General features: G+C 48.6%; 1 protein-coding gene across 1 annotated transcript in view; it reads right to left on the reverse strand.

Moving 5' to 3' along the window:
* XPNPEP1 (X-prolyl aminopeptidase 1) overlaps positions 1 to 16,128 on the reverse strand; it is a 297,380-nt gene that overhangs the window by 92,467 nt on the left and 188,785 nt on the right. The window contains exon 16 of the mRNA XM_069611759.1: positions 14,631 to 14,691. Coding sequence (XP_069467860.1) covers positions 14,631 to 14,691 — 61 coding nt within the window. The remainder of the gene's footprint in view (positions 1 to 14,630; positions 14,692 to 16,128) is intronic.

The raw sequence follows: 16,128 nt of genomic DNA on the forward strand, positions 1-16,128 counted from the left end.
ATGTTATCCCCCTGAAGGTCGCCTCCCCCATGTGGCCCTCCCTCATATAGCCGCCTACTTGGTTAGGATCAGGTAGCAGCTGCCGTCCCCTGGCCACATGAGAAGAGGTTAACTTGGCAAAAGGAGTGATGACATTATCAGATTGATCACAATATATAGAATAAACCATTATTATTTATATAACTTTAGTTTGCAGTGTTTATACACTTTGTACCACCTAAAGCCCTGTCTCATTCCCAAGATAGGCCTGGCTGTTCAGCCATTGCCACCAACATACTTGTGGGGTTCAGGCCTCTACTAAGAGTTTGAGCCGTGTCCCCAAAGTGTGAGTCTTCTAAAGTCCTACCTTTGGTGGACATTTATAAAACTCTAACGGAAAGTAGGCCACAAGTGTTATTACATCTAGCTGTACATCAATAGAGCTTGTTTAATGGTTGGAGCTCAGAACAAAAACTGAGCTATTGTGAATATCAGGACCTTAGAGATTGGATGGGGGGCAAAGCGCTATGTTGTTACCATCTACTTTAGACGAGAATGTATGAGGTTCTGAATGGGCCCTGTAGAAGATCCGGAGCACCTTCTTCGCACGTGCAAGAAAATGTTTGGGAAGCAGCGGGTGTTGATTTACCCCCCCAAACCACACCATTTATATCCATTTCAAATGAACCTCAGAAATGGGAGGCATTTGACCTCTTACACAGGAGGCTTAAAAATGTAATGTTTTGCAGTCATTTTTATGTCTGTCTTTTCTTGCAAAATTGATGAGTTATGTGTTCCTTTTGTGGCTAACACTAGGTTTAGCATGACCATGTTATGTCGCAGATAATTTCCAAAGTGTTAAATCAGTCTGTAATGTACTTATGTGCTGTCTGGTGCTCTTCCTTTAGGTCACCGATTTTGTGATAAGGGGTAATTCGGCTGACTTTTTAAATGCTACTAGCTTGAAAAACGTTTATCTCCAGGTAACTTGTAAAATTGTATCCGGAATCTAAAAGTATCTTTTTGCTTGAACGCGTCATTTATTTGCACTGTGAACAAAAAAACAAATGTGCCTTGTTGAGCTAGAGAAACATCATTAGTAGATGTATTCAAAACAAGTCTACATTACTCTTCCAAACCTTTACTCACCCGGTGGTGCATCATGCTCCTTTACCCCGGAATTCTCTTCCTATTGGCCTACGCCTCTGCCCTCCACTTGCCAATCTCAAAAACTGTTTAAAGGATTACTTATTTCAGTCCATCTATTTTCCTACATTGTAACTTTCATAGATGTCGCTAGCTGCCCTCCCGTGTGACAAATGGTTTCATGAATTGTCCCTTATCTATATTCCAGTAAAGGACTTTTGATAAAAAGTGCCATAAAAACCAAATAAAATTAATAGATGACTAAGTAGTTTTCTAAGCATTGCAGTTTCAGTGATCTCGTCCTATCAACAAAAGGGAACAGATGGAAGGCTCATTTAGCGAGACAGATCGAGCATAACAGATTCATAAACTAGCTGAAACTACTGTAACATGATAGGTTTGTTCAAAAGAACATAATTATCATCCAGGTTTGAACGTTAGGAATTACTTTTGGAATGTGTAAGGCCAGCTAAGGCAATGGCAATTGTAAAATCAAATTTGATATTTAAAATGTTGAATGACATCTGTATTTTATGAGGCATGGTTTACTGGATTAATTTCTAGTTAAATCATTCACTTGGCCTTACTCGATGGGTTTCATGAAAGATATGATATATGGCATTCATAACGTGCCTGTACACAATTGTTTCTAGACACAACAAGACAAGGAGGAGGTAACAGAGGGAGGGCAAAACAACTATCTTACTAGGCCTTGTATCATTCAGATTGTGCAAGTGAAGTGGAAGGGGAGAGTGCTGAGGGTTGGAGTGGCTGAAGTGCAGGTAATTAAAAAGTGTAGCTAGCGGGTGGCTCAATGCAGGTAAATCAGAAAGTGCAGACAACGGGTGGCTCATAAGTGCAGAGAGAAGGGACTGTAGGGTTGCAGATACAGACCACAAGTGCTGAGGGAGCCAAGAGGCAGTGCGAGGTGCAAATGGACATGCAGGAGTCTGGGCCCAAGTTCAGAGGTGGGCCAGGTGACGAGTGCATGGAGCAGTCGGGACATCAGCAGGGGAGAGGAAGAGAAAGCGGAGCAAAGAAGGTGGTCTTGAGTTGCTTACGGAACCGGAGGTGGTTCTGCTCAAGTTTCAGAGAGGGAGGAAGGCTGTTCCAGAGGGAAGCCCCAGCTGAAGATGGAGCTCTGGCCCAAACTCTCTGCTTGGAAACGAGACTGACCCTCAGAGAGTTGGATGTGGATGAGCAGAGAGCTCGAGAAGGGAGATGTTTAGGAAGAGACAGTTGGAGGTAGTGCGGTCCCAGGCCCAAGAAGGCCTTGTGGATGATGCAGAGGGTCTTGACCTTAATCCTTGCCACCACTGGACGCAAATTAAGAGATTTAAGAACTGGAGAAATAAGATCCCTGGGCTTGAGGCCAAGGACAAGTCTTGCAGTCCTGTTCTGGATAGGTTGTATAGGAAAGTAGAGGCAGGAGGATTTAGAAAGAGGCTGTTGCAGTAGACCAGCCTATAGAGAGGACCAGAGCTCTGGAAACAGTGATCTTTTGTGGAGAAATGAGGAAAGGAAGAATACATCTGAAGAGGTGCAGCTAATAGTTTGACTTCTTAGAGACGTCAGAGATGTGAGGAGAGAAGGAGAGGGTGGTGTCGCCTCTGCCCACTTGTCAGGCAGGAACGCCAGAAACAGGCCCAGTTTGTACCACAGTTCCCTGTCGTACCTGGCCAGGATCGCCAGCACGTTGGTCGATTTGACAGTCGACGTCGAAGTAGATGACCTTTTGCCGCATTGCGTCCACCTTCTTCCCCTCGCTGTCCAGAGGGACTGAGGACGATGATGAGGGGTTAGAAGATCTTTCTCGCAGCTGCCGACACCACTGAGTCCGGCAACAGTAGCAACCGTAGGCACCTGGGAGCGGACTCCGGCACCCAGTACGTTTTCTCTAGCCTATCCCGCTTGGCCAGGGGCAGGATCGTTCAACAGCACCAGGCCTTTCTCCCACACAACATCCAGTAGGGGCACCGCCATGATTGTCTTCCACTTGGCCTAGCGCCTCTTGTATAAGAAGCCTTCCTTTTTGGTCTCCTCGGGTGTGAACTGAAAGAGCTCGGAAGCTCTGGTGACCATGGCATGAAATGATCCCACCTCATCCGGTGGTGAGGACCTCGGCTGCAGCAATCTGCCCTCTGTGACGATGTCGCTGTGGCCGTGTCCCTCAGGTGGGAGGGCACCTGGCACGGGTGTGGAGGTTGATGCAACAGTGTTGGATGGCACTTCCTCTTTTTTGCAGGAGGGCACCGGGGCCATCCTTTTCTGCATTTCAGACACTAACGTTTGTAGGGTCGAAAGGATGTCCAGAGATACATCTCTCAGTGGAGTCGGGCGGCAGGCCTACTAGGACCAGCGCCATTGGCGTTGCAGCATTTCCGCCGCAGTCGTTCTCTGCGTCCATCGTGTGTACAGACTCATGGTCCTCCTCGTACGAGGAAGAAGCATCCATGTGTTGGGGTATGGCCTGTGGCTGGCCTGGGACCTAATCGTGCCCCACACCTTTTTGCACCCTGATCGGTCTCATCCAGTTTCAGCGACAGCATCCTCTTTTTCGGTTTCTTCTCCCCTGCCCCTGCCGAGGCCTCCCGCCTTAGGGTAGGGACAACCCTGGGCGCAGTCGGGGCTACCTTAACAGAGTCAGCCCTTTTGGCCTTTGAGAGAGCGGCAATCACCATCTCAATCGTCAGCGACTATTTTTCCTCTGGCACCTGAGCCTTCTTGGGCAGGTTGATTTCCTTTTTGAGGAGGAGCTTGATCGATGGCTGGAGATGGAGGCAGATGGTGAGGTTGATCGCGCCCTGCCCCGACATAAACGGACTTGCAGTGCTTAGCATTGTTTCGGGGCCCCATGGATGGCGTGCCCTCAAAGGGCTTAGAAGCCCGCTCCTCGGACAGGCTGGTCCTGGGCGAGGCATGACCCTGTTTTGGGCACGGGGCAGAGGCCTTGGAGCTTAGGCATGCCGCCAGTCTACTGTGATGATCCTTCATCATTCTCTTGGAGAACCCGAGGCAGATCTCACAATCCCCTTCTTGTGGTCCGGTTGAAGACAGTAGAGGCATTGAAGGTGTTTGTCCTCCACAAACACGTTCTGCAGTCTGCAGCTGGAGCAGAGCTTGAAAAGGAAACTTCCAACCAGGGAGGTAGGACCGATGGCCTTCTGGAAACTTTGATAAAAAATCAACGATCCTTGCACTTGCGGGGCGCTGAAATGCACCGACAATGGATCTCCGCTTGTCGGTCAACGAAGAGAAGAGCACACTGGATCGGTTTTAGGTATTCTTCTCGAAAAAAGCACGAAAACCGTTGAATAGCTCAAGGAGCAAAACTCACAGACTCCCAACACTTGAACGTGCGGTCAAAATCTGAAGATGGCTGGCAGAGAAGGGGCTTGGGGAGAGGGCAGTCATTGGCTGGGGGCACGGCAGTATGACGCAGAGTGCAGTGATTGGTTTAGAGGAGAAATTCAGTTTGTAAGTGAAAGTGAATCTTTTTTCTTTTACATAGGATTCCCAGCATGACGATGGGGAATATTCATGAGCATGTGAATCCACGCCAGACCCCATGCTGGAGAACCACTATAATATTATTGTACTATTACAGTTTGTACAAAGTGCTAAGTGAAGGAGTTCCAATTGCTTAGAAACAGATACTGTTGTAAAAAAGCCTAGTTTTCTAATACAACACAACTATTTCTCTGAGGACTACTGCATCTAGGGCAACTCCAAGCTGATTCATCTGCCCCTGGGAGTAGACATGAATGCTCTAGAAGGGGATGAATGTGCATATATTCATATTTGAGAACATGATGACTAAACTGTGCCATAAAAGTTATGGACAAACAGTCATTGCACCTAAACCATAGACAATAAAGAGATGCGTTAACCCTTGCGCATGTTTTCTTTTCCAGTTACATGGACATGCCTGAAGCTACCAAACTAAGTTTCCTTTTACGATTGGTCTAACAATATGCACTTCACATATGCTTATTGTGAATATTTTCATGTCTTTAAGGATGGAGCACATATCTTGAGGAGAACCATCTCCGGTTCCGGAAGCACCTCAAAACCTTCCTCTTTGCTTCTGCTTTCTCTCTCCCTCTCCCCTGCTAAATTCTTCACTGAAACTGCACTGAATCTGCAACTGGGCCACTCTCACCAACCTCGGTCCTGGGCCCAGCCACTCTCCACTTGCACTGCCTCCCTGGCAACCCCTGCACTGCGGGACTGTCTCTGTATCCCTACAGCCCCCCCTTCACAGCACTTGTCTGCACTTACCTTGCACTTGCCACCATCTGGCCCTATTTATTTTTATTCTACTTACTTTGTACTGCACTTTCCCCCTCCCCTTGCACTTTTCCCTTCCCCCTACCCCTGCACTAGCACGGTCTGAATGACACCTAGCCTAGTAGGATTGTTGTCTGTCTTCCCCTTGTTCCCCTCCTCCCTGCCTCGTCGCGCCTTGAAACACTTCTGTATAGGCGCGTTACAAATGCCATATCATATATCATTAAATGTATATGTTGAGACTGGATCAATGGAGATGAACAAGTTACTTAACAACTGGTAACGTACAAAGTATTCTACATCTTTGACATGTCATGTCCACAGCTGTGCTGCTTCGGCGGGCATCCTGCATCGATGGCGTCGGGTGACGTCATCGGATGTTAGAAGTAGGACGCACAGCGCCTGTAGCCTCAGTTCATCTTTTTCCCTCCACAATGTGTGTCATAACTGAATACCAAGCATCTATGACTGCAGAAAGCCTTGTGGGAACGCAAGCTGCAAAAGCATAGGAAATTCTGCAGAGGGGCAGGCTGGGAGGGCGATGTGGAATACGTTGGACGATCATCCAGTCGAAAGAACATTACCAGTTGGTAAGTAGCTTGTTCTTCGAATGGATTGTGTCCTCCGACGTATTCCACTTCTTTGACAGACTCCCAAAGCAGTATCAGTGAACGGAGGAGGGAGAAGAATTTGCATATACCCAATCAGATGGTAGAATAGAGCCCTGCTTTACCAAAGGCCATATCTTGACCATGGAAAGTATCCCGGGAGTAATGCTTGACAAAGGGGTGGATGGAACACCACGTTGCAGCATCACAAATGTTTTTAACAGGAACTCCCCGTTGTAGGGCTGTGGATGTAGCCACGCCCCTGGTGGAGTGAGCTCGTAAACCCTCAGGAGGGTCTTTGCCAGCCAATCTGTAGCATTCAGTAATTGTGAGGATAATCCACCTGGACAAGGTCGGTTTGGTAACAGCCTGGCCCAATAGGTGTCCAGTGTACCCCACAAAAAGTTGGTTGTCCACTCCGACCCTGCACATCCTAGAAATATAAAAGCTCAAATCTCTCCTAGGATCCAACCTATGGAGTCTCTCCTCTTCCTTACCAGAATGAGAAGGAGGATAGAAAGCTGGAATTACCACCCTCTAGCTAAAATTAAACTCAAGACACTACCTTAGGTAGAAAGGAAGGGCGGACGTACCCTCAGTACAACCCTATCCCTGTGGAACACAGTAAAGGGTGGCTTAGACGAAAGTGCCTGCAACTTGCTCACTCTGCGAGCAGATGTAACTGCAATCAAGAAAACTTTCTTGAAGGTCAACAGTCTCAAAGGAAACAAGTGCAAAGGTTCAAACGGAGCTCCCATCAAGAATTTCAAGACTAAATTCAGATCCCAAACTGGCACCTGAAAAGGAGACGGCAGGAACACATTTGTGAGCCCTTTTAGAAAATGGGTGATCAAAGGAATCTTAAAATAAGAACATTCTTCAGACGAGCGCTTGAAAATAGACAGCGCTGCCAGGTAACCTTTAATGGTACCCAGTTGAAGACCCTTGTGGCCCAAAGAAGCAAGAAAGAAAGGACCATGGGAATGGAACACTGAAAAGGATTGACATTGTGACCCCTGCACCAGTCGCAAAACTTACGGTACAGGGATTTGGTTACCGGGCTCCTGGCCGAAAGCAACACCTCCATCATGTCATCCGGGAGGTCCCAATCCTTATATCTCAACCTTTCAGAAACCATGCGTGAAGGTTGAGAGTCTTGACCTCTGGATGGAGAACCCGACCCCCCCTAGCGCAAGAGAAGATCCTCTCTGTGGGGAAGACGGCGTGGAGGACAGATGGACATTTCTAGAAGGTCTGGGTACCACGCTCTCCTGGCCCAATCCGGAGCAATTAGGATCATGTGGCACCTGAACCTCTGCAACCTCCTTAGAACCTGAGGAATGACGTGGGACCGGAGGAAACGCGTACAGAAGTGGGAATCACCAATCCACGACAAACGCGTCCCCTAAAGCTCCTCTTGGAGGAAATTCCCTTGAGCAATATGTTTCACACTTCCGGCTGGTACCGGTCGCGATCAGATCACTTGAGGGCTTCCCCAAAGGGCGAAGATCTCCTGAAGGACTTCCTGAGCCAACTCCTACTCGCAGGAGACCGGGCTCTGCCAGCTCAGAGCGTCCGCCGCCGCATTCTCCTCTCCGGCCAGATGAACTGCCGAGAGTGAGATTCCCTTTGCCCAGAACCAGAGCTGCATTTCCTCCCTGCACAGCGGCAGTGACCCAACACCCCCCTTTTTGTTGAGGTAATGCATGACCACTGTGTTGTCCGTCATGTTCAGGACACTCTTCCCGCGTACGAAAGGCAGAAAAGCCTTCAGTGCTAGCCTGATGGCCCCCCAGCTCCAAAAGATTGATGTGAAGTCTGGACTCCGACAGAGATCAACAACCGCTGGTGGTCAGCTCGTTGGCGTGAGCCCCCCATCCTGTGAGGGAAACATCCGTCACTACCGTCACCTCCAGCCACGGTTGCCAAAACGGCTCTCCCTTCATCAGATTCCCTTTGCTGGCCCAACACAGAAGATCCCATGAGAACTTGAGCAGAATCTGAAGGAGATTGCCCGAGCAATCCGACATCTTGCCCGAGCATTGGGACCACTGCGTCCTGAGAGCCCATTGAAGGGATCTCATCCACAGTCTGGCCCCCGGCACCAGAAAAACGCAGGATGCCATCAGACAGAGCAACCTTAAGAATTCGAAAGCCAGGATATTCTGGGCGTGTTGAAATTTGTTGACCATCTGGACAATGTGATGAGCCCTCACCTTGCGTGGCGAGCACTTCCCCCAAGGATGTGTCCAACACAGCCCCGATGTACTGGAGCTGTTGGGACGGTGTCATGTGACTTTTTGAAATTGAGGCAGAAGCCCAGCTTATGAATGGAGTGGCTGGTGAGGCTGAGATGATGCAAAGCCTGTTCGGGAGAACGCGCTCGGATCAGCCAGTCGTCCTTGTAGGGGTATACGTGAACCCCCCCTTTCCTGAGATACGCTGCCAACAGCACCATGAGCTTTGTGAAGACCCTCGGGCGGAGGTCAACCCGAATGGCAGGACCAGAAACTGAAAGTGTGAGCTGCCAACGGCAAACCTTTTTTCTGTGCTTTAGATGGATCGGCACATGAAAATAAGCATCCTGTAGGTCCAATGACACCAACCAATCCTGAAGTCGAAGTGCCTGAAGGACCTGAGAAAGAGTGACAATCTTGAACTTGTCCTTCCTGAGGAACTTGTTCAAACAACGCAAGTCCAAGATGGGTCTCAGTCCTCAGTCTTTCTTGGGAATAAAAAAATATGGGGAGTACCAGACCTTGTTCCTCTCCGCCACAGGTACTAGTTCTATAGCACCTTTCTTCAGCAGGGTCAAGATTTCCTGCAGAAGGAGCGGATCCAGAATCTTCAAAGAGTTTCCCTGGTGGATTGTCGCTGGGCCGATTTAGGAAGGGTAGGCAGTAGCCGTGGGCTATTGTTTCCAGAACCCACACATCTAAAGTAATGGCTTGCTACTCTTTGAGATGCTGAGACAGTCTTCCCTCAGCCAGAGAACAATGAGACCTGGCCTCATAGCTGTTTTGGAGCGGCTGCGGCAGCGCCTGAGGGCAAAGAGGCAGCTGATTAAGCGGCTTTGGCACGGTGTCCCCTTTGACTGGCCGCTCCTCTCGCTCTACCAAAAGAGTAGTAGTAACGAAAGGAACCCCTCCACTGCTTAGGGGACAGCAGTGGAGGGGTTCCTTTCGTTACTATGGATGGATGAAAAGGCAGAGGTTGATGGACAGCTGCGCCCAAAGATTTTGCAGCTGCTTCGGAGGTCTGCAACCTCTCAAGGCTCTCGTCAGCCTTGCTGCCAAAGGGCCACGATCGCTAAGGCGTTGGCCGCCTTCACCACGTTAGCGGCCGCCTTGACCGTCGTCGCCATCAAGTAGATGTCCTTTCTACTCATGGAATCCATCTTCTTCCCCTCATTGTCCAGGGGAGCAGATGAAGAAGACGACAAATTCAACAACTTCTTCCTGCCGACCGCCAAGTCCACAGAGTCTGACAATGGTTGCAACGGCAGACACCTGGGCGCATATTCCAGCACCAGGTACGTCTTATCAAGTTGGCCTTTCTTGGCTGAGGAGGAATGGAAGGATCCCACTTTGTCCCCCGGAGAAGCACTCAGCGGTGGGGACTTCCTGCCATCATCGTCGGTGTACGTCGTCGCCGTGTCCGTTCCTGTCCCCCTAGAGGGGTAGGGGAGGGCAGCGACGGTTGGAATGGAGGTGTAGGGTGTCTCCTCCGTTTCTTTGGCGGTGGTGACCCTGGTGTCAACAGGGTTGTCGCTGGTGGTGTCGCTGGTGGTGCCGTCAGCAACTTCTTCTGTATTTCCGACACCAGTGTGTGGAGGGTCAAGAGAATATGCTGTAACAGATGTCTGGGAGCTGCCTGGGTGAACAGGGTCGCTGGGCCCAGCATTCACATCGTCCCGTCGACGTCATCGTAGTCGCTTCCAGTGGACGTCTCCTCAACGTAGTCGTCACCACCCTCCTCCGGGATGATGTGGACAGAAAGTATCTCTTCGTCGGACAAAGAAATGTCTGTGCCCTGGAGTTCTTCCCCATCCCCTCACTTATTTGGGTCCTGAGGGGTCAGTATCGGGCTAAGTTCCGGCATCCTCTTCTCCAGAGTTTTTTCTACTGGCTTGGACGAAGCCTCACTCCTTGGAGGAAGAGCCGCCCTGGCCGCCAACGGGACACACTTAACTGGGTCAGCCCCTTTTGCCTTCGAGAGGGCGCAGCAACCATCTCGATGGAAGAGGACGTTTTGCCCTGGATCACCTGGGCCTTCACGGGCAGGTCGGACACCCTGTCCCGCTTGGCCTTCTCCCGCAGCTTCCCTGTGTAGCTGACTTTCTCTTGAACGAAGAACTGGAGCGGTGGATGGAGATCGAGGCAGATGGAGATGATGAACGTGCCCTGACTGCCGTGGGGCCTGCTTGCGCAGTGACCTCGACTGAAGTAGCTTTGCGTTGCTTGGCCTTGTTGTGGGCCCCCACAGATGGAGAGCCTTCAAAGGACTTAGACGCCTGCTCTGGTTGGCTGGATCCAAAGAGGCATACCCCTGTGAACCACCCGGGCAGAGGCCCTGGCCTAGAGCCATGTCGCCAACCGGACGCGTCGATCCTTCATCGTGCGCTTGGAGACCCCATGGCAGATCTCACAATCTTCTTCCTTGTGCGTCGGGTGTAGACAATACAAGCACTGGGAATGCTTGTCGTCCGTGAAAACATTCCGCAAATTGCAGCTCGTGCACAGCTTGAAGAGGGAAGATCAGTCTTTCTCCTCCGACATGAGCCGGCGCAGTGTAGGCCTGATGAACATCTGGAAGCTTCCAAGAAAAAACACTTGACAATTTCTGCCCTTGAGGGGCGATGAAAGATGCCGAAAAATTGATCCCTGTTCAGCGGAAGGATAAGTGATGGAGCATACGGGCGCAAGTGAACCGAAAACAGAGTTTTCCTACCCAAAATAAAACGCAGAAAGCTCAAAGAGCAAAACGCGAGGACTCCCAACACTTGAACGTGCAGTAAAAATCTGAAGAATCAGAAGATGGCTGCCAGAGGACGGGCTTCGGGAGAGGGCAGTCATTGGCTGGGGGCAGTATGACCCAGAGCTCAGCGATTGGCAGTTTATAAACGAAAGTGAAACTGTTTTTTCCTTTACGGAGGATTCCCATCCGGACGACGGAGAATATTCATGAGCATGTGAATCCATGCCAGACCCCATACTGGAGAATGGTGGACGTTTGTAAGATCAACATTACAAAACCAAAAAAATCAATGGTATTTGGTAACAGAAGCAAGCATAGAGAGTTAAGATTGGCCTTGGATGAGGGCCCCATGAAACAATTTGATTTTTACGATCACCTGGGGGTAAGGGTAATGTCATCTTATAAATGCAGTATACACTTGGACAAAGCAAGGATAACACTGGCAAGGTACACTGGTGCCCTTACAGGGTTCACTAGGGAACAAGACAATGGTGTAGCCTGTTTTTCCCTGAAGGCTTATAAAGCCCAAGCTAGACAATTTATGGTGCAGAGCTATGGGGCAAAAGTTCTTGGCTCTCTAGCTGTTGCAGAAAATAATCTTAAGGATATCTTGGGGCTACCATTCTCTGCGCCCAATTTACCAGCATTCTTGGGAATTGGGATACCGAGCATTGAACACATTTGTTGAGTGCGGCCTGTCTATTATTGGGCTCGGCTATTGTCAAACTGCTCCCTGGTAAAAGTATAAAGATGCTTTGTTGGATGTTATAATTCAAGCTGGCAGCCTTTCCTTACCGTGGGCCATGCACGTTAAGAATGTGCTACGTGACCTGGGCCTTGGGGAGTATTGGAATAAACCAAGCATCACATCCAAGGAAGTGATCAAGGCAGCAGCTCTAGATAAGGTCTTGTGAGACAACAGCTCGAAGGCCTCAGGTTGGACGGTCACGACACCTTATTGCAGCATAAAGGCAAAAGGTTATGGCAAAAAGGTTATGGCAAAAGGTTATGAAGAGTACCTAGACTACGTAAAACCTAAATTTGAAAGATCCCTATTCATTAAGTTGCGACTAGGGATCTAAACGACCGCAAGTCTTCGCCACAAATGGAACAATAATGTCCATGCCACATGTCTGCTGTGTGGTAACAGGTACACAAATATTGATGGTATGCCCAGTAACCTTGAAATTGAGACAACAATATCTAAAGCCATTATTTTTGTCTCGAGGCTGTCAGACAACAGCAAGGCCATGTCAGTTGGTCTTATTTCTAACGATATGCTTGCAGTGTATGACACTTGTAAGTATCTTGTGTGGGCCTGGAGACTAAGAGCAAAATAGATACTGGTGCACTGATAATGCTGTTGGGCTTTTGTAATTTATGAGAATATTTTACTGATTGTTTTATCCAGTTTGGTACATCAATATTTTTTCTCTTTGTGTGTGCATTGCTGATGTTTTTTTGGTGAATGTTGCTTTTATGACACAATTTGTGAAAATCAAGCATTATGAAATGAAATTAAACACATTATTTAGTTTCATCATATACTTTCTCCACTTGTATTGTTGTCTAGGGTTACCAGTTTTCACAGTTAAACAGAGTATTGGCCTACAGATAACTCAAGGGACACCAGTTGTCAATTATAGCAAACTAGATTCTAAACCAGTTGTGGACAAGCTGCTGCCCTCCAGAGAGTTTGACGTGACCAGTTTATGGGTGAATCCCTGTCTAAGGGCCCCAGTATTGGGATTGGAGGAGTTGAGAGAGAGCCCTGTCCCCTTCATGGGTGGAGCTGCACACATACATTGGTGCCTCTGTCTCAATGTCCATCAGCCTCTGTCCCGGCCAGGTCTCTATTCTTTCAGGCGATTCCCAAGAAACTACAATAATTATCATGCACCAGACTCTTAAGACCATGGGATGGACAATGGTTCCTGAAAAGCAGCACTATCCAGAGATAAACTACACACACCTTAAAATTCCTAGCCCCAATGGACAAGGCCAAGCCTGGTATAGGAGGAACAGAAATGGGAATGAACTAGGTTACCCCTTTAGAAATTGAATAGGGGACCAAACACCTATGCCACAAATCCCATTCTCGCTATAGAAGAACACTGGGGCAGCAGTTGAGGAGTAGAACCAGCAGGCAGACCAGAGAACCCTCCCCAAAACCTTTGTAGGCAAAGACGTACTTGCTCAGAGATGGGAACAGAAAACAACAGACCACATTGACTACACGGCAAAGATGGAGGTAAAAAAGGGGCAGGCTAGAGGTCTTTTTGAAGACTTCCAGGGGACGTCCCAGCCAACAAGCGGATAGCTCAGACAGAAATTGGCCCCATGGAATCAGCTGAAACGAGTAGCAGGGGGGAAGCTTCTCGGTAGGAAGGGCAGGGGAACAAAAAGACAAAAGAATCAGTTAACTGTGAGAGGTGTAGGGAGATAACAGAGCAGGTGAAGGAGGACCAAAAGACCAGAGAGGAGGGTGCAGCAGCTGGAGTAGGACTTAGAAGAGGCGCTATAGTCTTTACACACAGATGAGGTAAAAGGGCGTTGGGTGAAAAAGAGGTACCAATTGAGTGAGTGGTTGGAGGTAGTTTTTGAGGTTGAGAATAGGAGGAAGGCACGAGACGGAAGTGAGCATTGCGAGAGTGCATAGACACGGTAGTGTTGGGGGGTGAGATTTGGAGGAAAGCGGATCAGGTTAGGAAGTAGCTGGAAAGTGAGAGACATGAGGAGATGGAGGGGTAGAGAGAGAGAGAGAGAGAGAGAGGGAGGGGAAAAGGGCACCAGGACATCCGACTAAACCTCAAGGTCACCTAGAAAGTCCCTGAGGGAGAAAGACTGCAAGCCCCAAGAACCTGATTTTGTAAACACCATTTTTATAATCAGAACTGAAACGCTATTGGATTTGTCTTGCGAGTCATTGAGAACCTTGTCACAGAGTGCAATCCCACGATTCCTCACTATTGACATTGTGGGATAATGGGTGATGGGAGTTGAAGGCCAACACATCTGGAGGGCCACAGGTCGTCCACCACTGATCTAAACCATTGACATAAAGAGTAAAAGGTAAGTGGGCCATAACAAACCCTTGATGTACTCCTTGATGGATTTCAAACGTGTGGATTCCCATTCCTGCCATAAGTTACACAGCCCTGTATGTTTGGGTACATCTCTACTGTTAAGCACAACAACTGCGTCTCAAACTCATATCTTCGAGTACTGACCATGGCAACTGGCAGTTAACCTTGTTGAATGCCACTTGCAAGTCAATGAAGGCAAGGCAAATTACCCTGAAAGACTCCAAGCTGGTTGTTGAAAAGAGAGCAGCTCCCATAATGCTTTGTTAAACAAAACAAATCGCCAAAAACCAAGTTGACAAACAGAAAGTTGTTCAATTTTGCCCGTTCATAAAGACACAAATAGATTTGCTCGATATTTTAAGCAAACTATTGTCTGTGGTATTGGGGATCACTTTGGCTGCATTTTAAAAATTGAAAGTATAGAAATTGCATCCATGTCTCTGCTAATGCACATTTTGGGATCAATACTTTAATATGATCTGGCCAATGTGCTTGTTGCATTACTCTACCTTCCTTTTCTTACGTGCATAGAATTTCATGGTACCTTTTCGAAGGCTGTAGGTGTGCCAAAGTGCATTGTTCGCGTGACATCTGTGGTTCCATCCCTTTGGAAAAAGAAAATAACATTTAGATTTTAAGATGCAAACAACGTACACATCCCCAAAAATCAAAAGCCCCTCGGGATTCAATGTCAACCCTACACATCTCAATAAGATTACCAGTGGATGTTAGAATGGGGCATTGGTTTGGCCTGATTTTCCTTATCTAAGATCCTTTGATTTTTAAATGGTCAGCACAAGTAAAAAAAAAATTTAAAAAACAGATGAAAGGAACAAGCTACTTACTTGTAACTGTTGTTCTCCAGCATGGGTATGGCATGGATTCACATGTTCATGAATATTCCCCATCGTCAGGCTGGGAATCCTTGGTAAAGAAAAAATCAGTTTCAGTTTAGTCTTTCTACTAATAACAAATCACTGGTCTCTGGGTCATACTGGCCCCAGCCAATGACGGCCCGCTTCCTAAACCCCTCCTCTGGCAGCCATGTTCGGATTTGATAGCACGTAAAGCCGCAGAGGCGTAGGCGGCAGGGTTCGCATGTGAATCCATGCCAGACCCATGCTGGAGAACAACAGTTACAGGTAAGTAACTTGTTCCTTCTCCAGCATGGAGTCTGGCGTGGATTCACATGCTCATGAATAAACAATACATAGTAGTACCCACATGCACAACCATGGGAGGTGGCAAGGATCAACATTAAGCATCTCTTACCTCCTCACCAGGTTCACCTTCAAGCAAACAGGTTGCGCAGCACTGCTTGGCTGACTCTGGACTCCTCCCTGGAATCCCGGTTGATGCAGTAGAATTTCGTGAAGGCGTGCGTCGACCTCCACGTAGCAGCCCTGCAGATGTCCAGCAGGGGCACACCAGACAGGAACGCCATAGTCGCAGCGATTGCTCTTGTCGAATGGGCCCTCGGACGGCCAGGCAACGGTCGGTTTGTCAACCGATGACAGTGCGTGATGCAGCCGGAGAGCCACTTCGAAATGGAAGCCTTGGAGAGGGCCTTCCCTTGGTTCACAGGGCCAAGGTTCACAAACAGCTGTGATGTCTTCCGAAAACTCTTAGTGCGGTCCACGTAGAACTTCAGCGCTCTAGCCACATCCAGCAAGTGCAAAGTCCTCTGAGCCGCCGACGAAGGCGACAGGAAGAAAACAGGCAAGACCAAGGGCTCGTTGAGATGGAAGTCCGATCGCACCTTGGGAATGAAGGAGGGGTGCATCCTCAGCACGACCCTCGTTCCGTGGAACGTCAAGTACGGAGGCTTACAGGAGAGGGCCTGGATCTCTACCACTCATTGTGCGGAGGTGATGGCCACCAGAAATGCTGTCTTCCAAAATAGGAATTTCAGAGGCGCCGAATGCAGAGGCTCGAACGGAGGACCCATGAGCCAAGTCAGCACCGCATTGAGCTCCCACGCCAGGGCCGGAGCCTTCACCGGCGGGAATGAATGGAAAAGTCCTTTCATGAACTCCTTTAAC

This window comes from Ambystoma mexicanum, chromosome 8, assembly GCF_040938575.1.
Source record: "Ambystoma mexicanum isolate Mex_15411 chromosome 8, UKY_AmexF1_1, whole genome shotgun sequence".
Taxonomy (NCBI): domain Eukaryota; kingdom Metazoa; phylum Chordata; class Amphibia; order Caudata; family Ambystomatidae; genus Ambystoma; species Ambystoma mexicanum.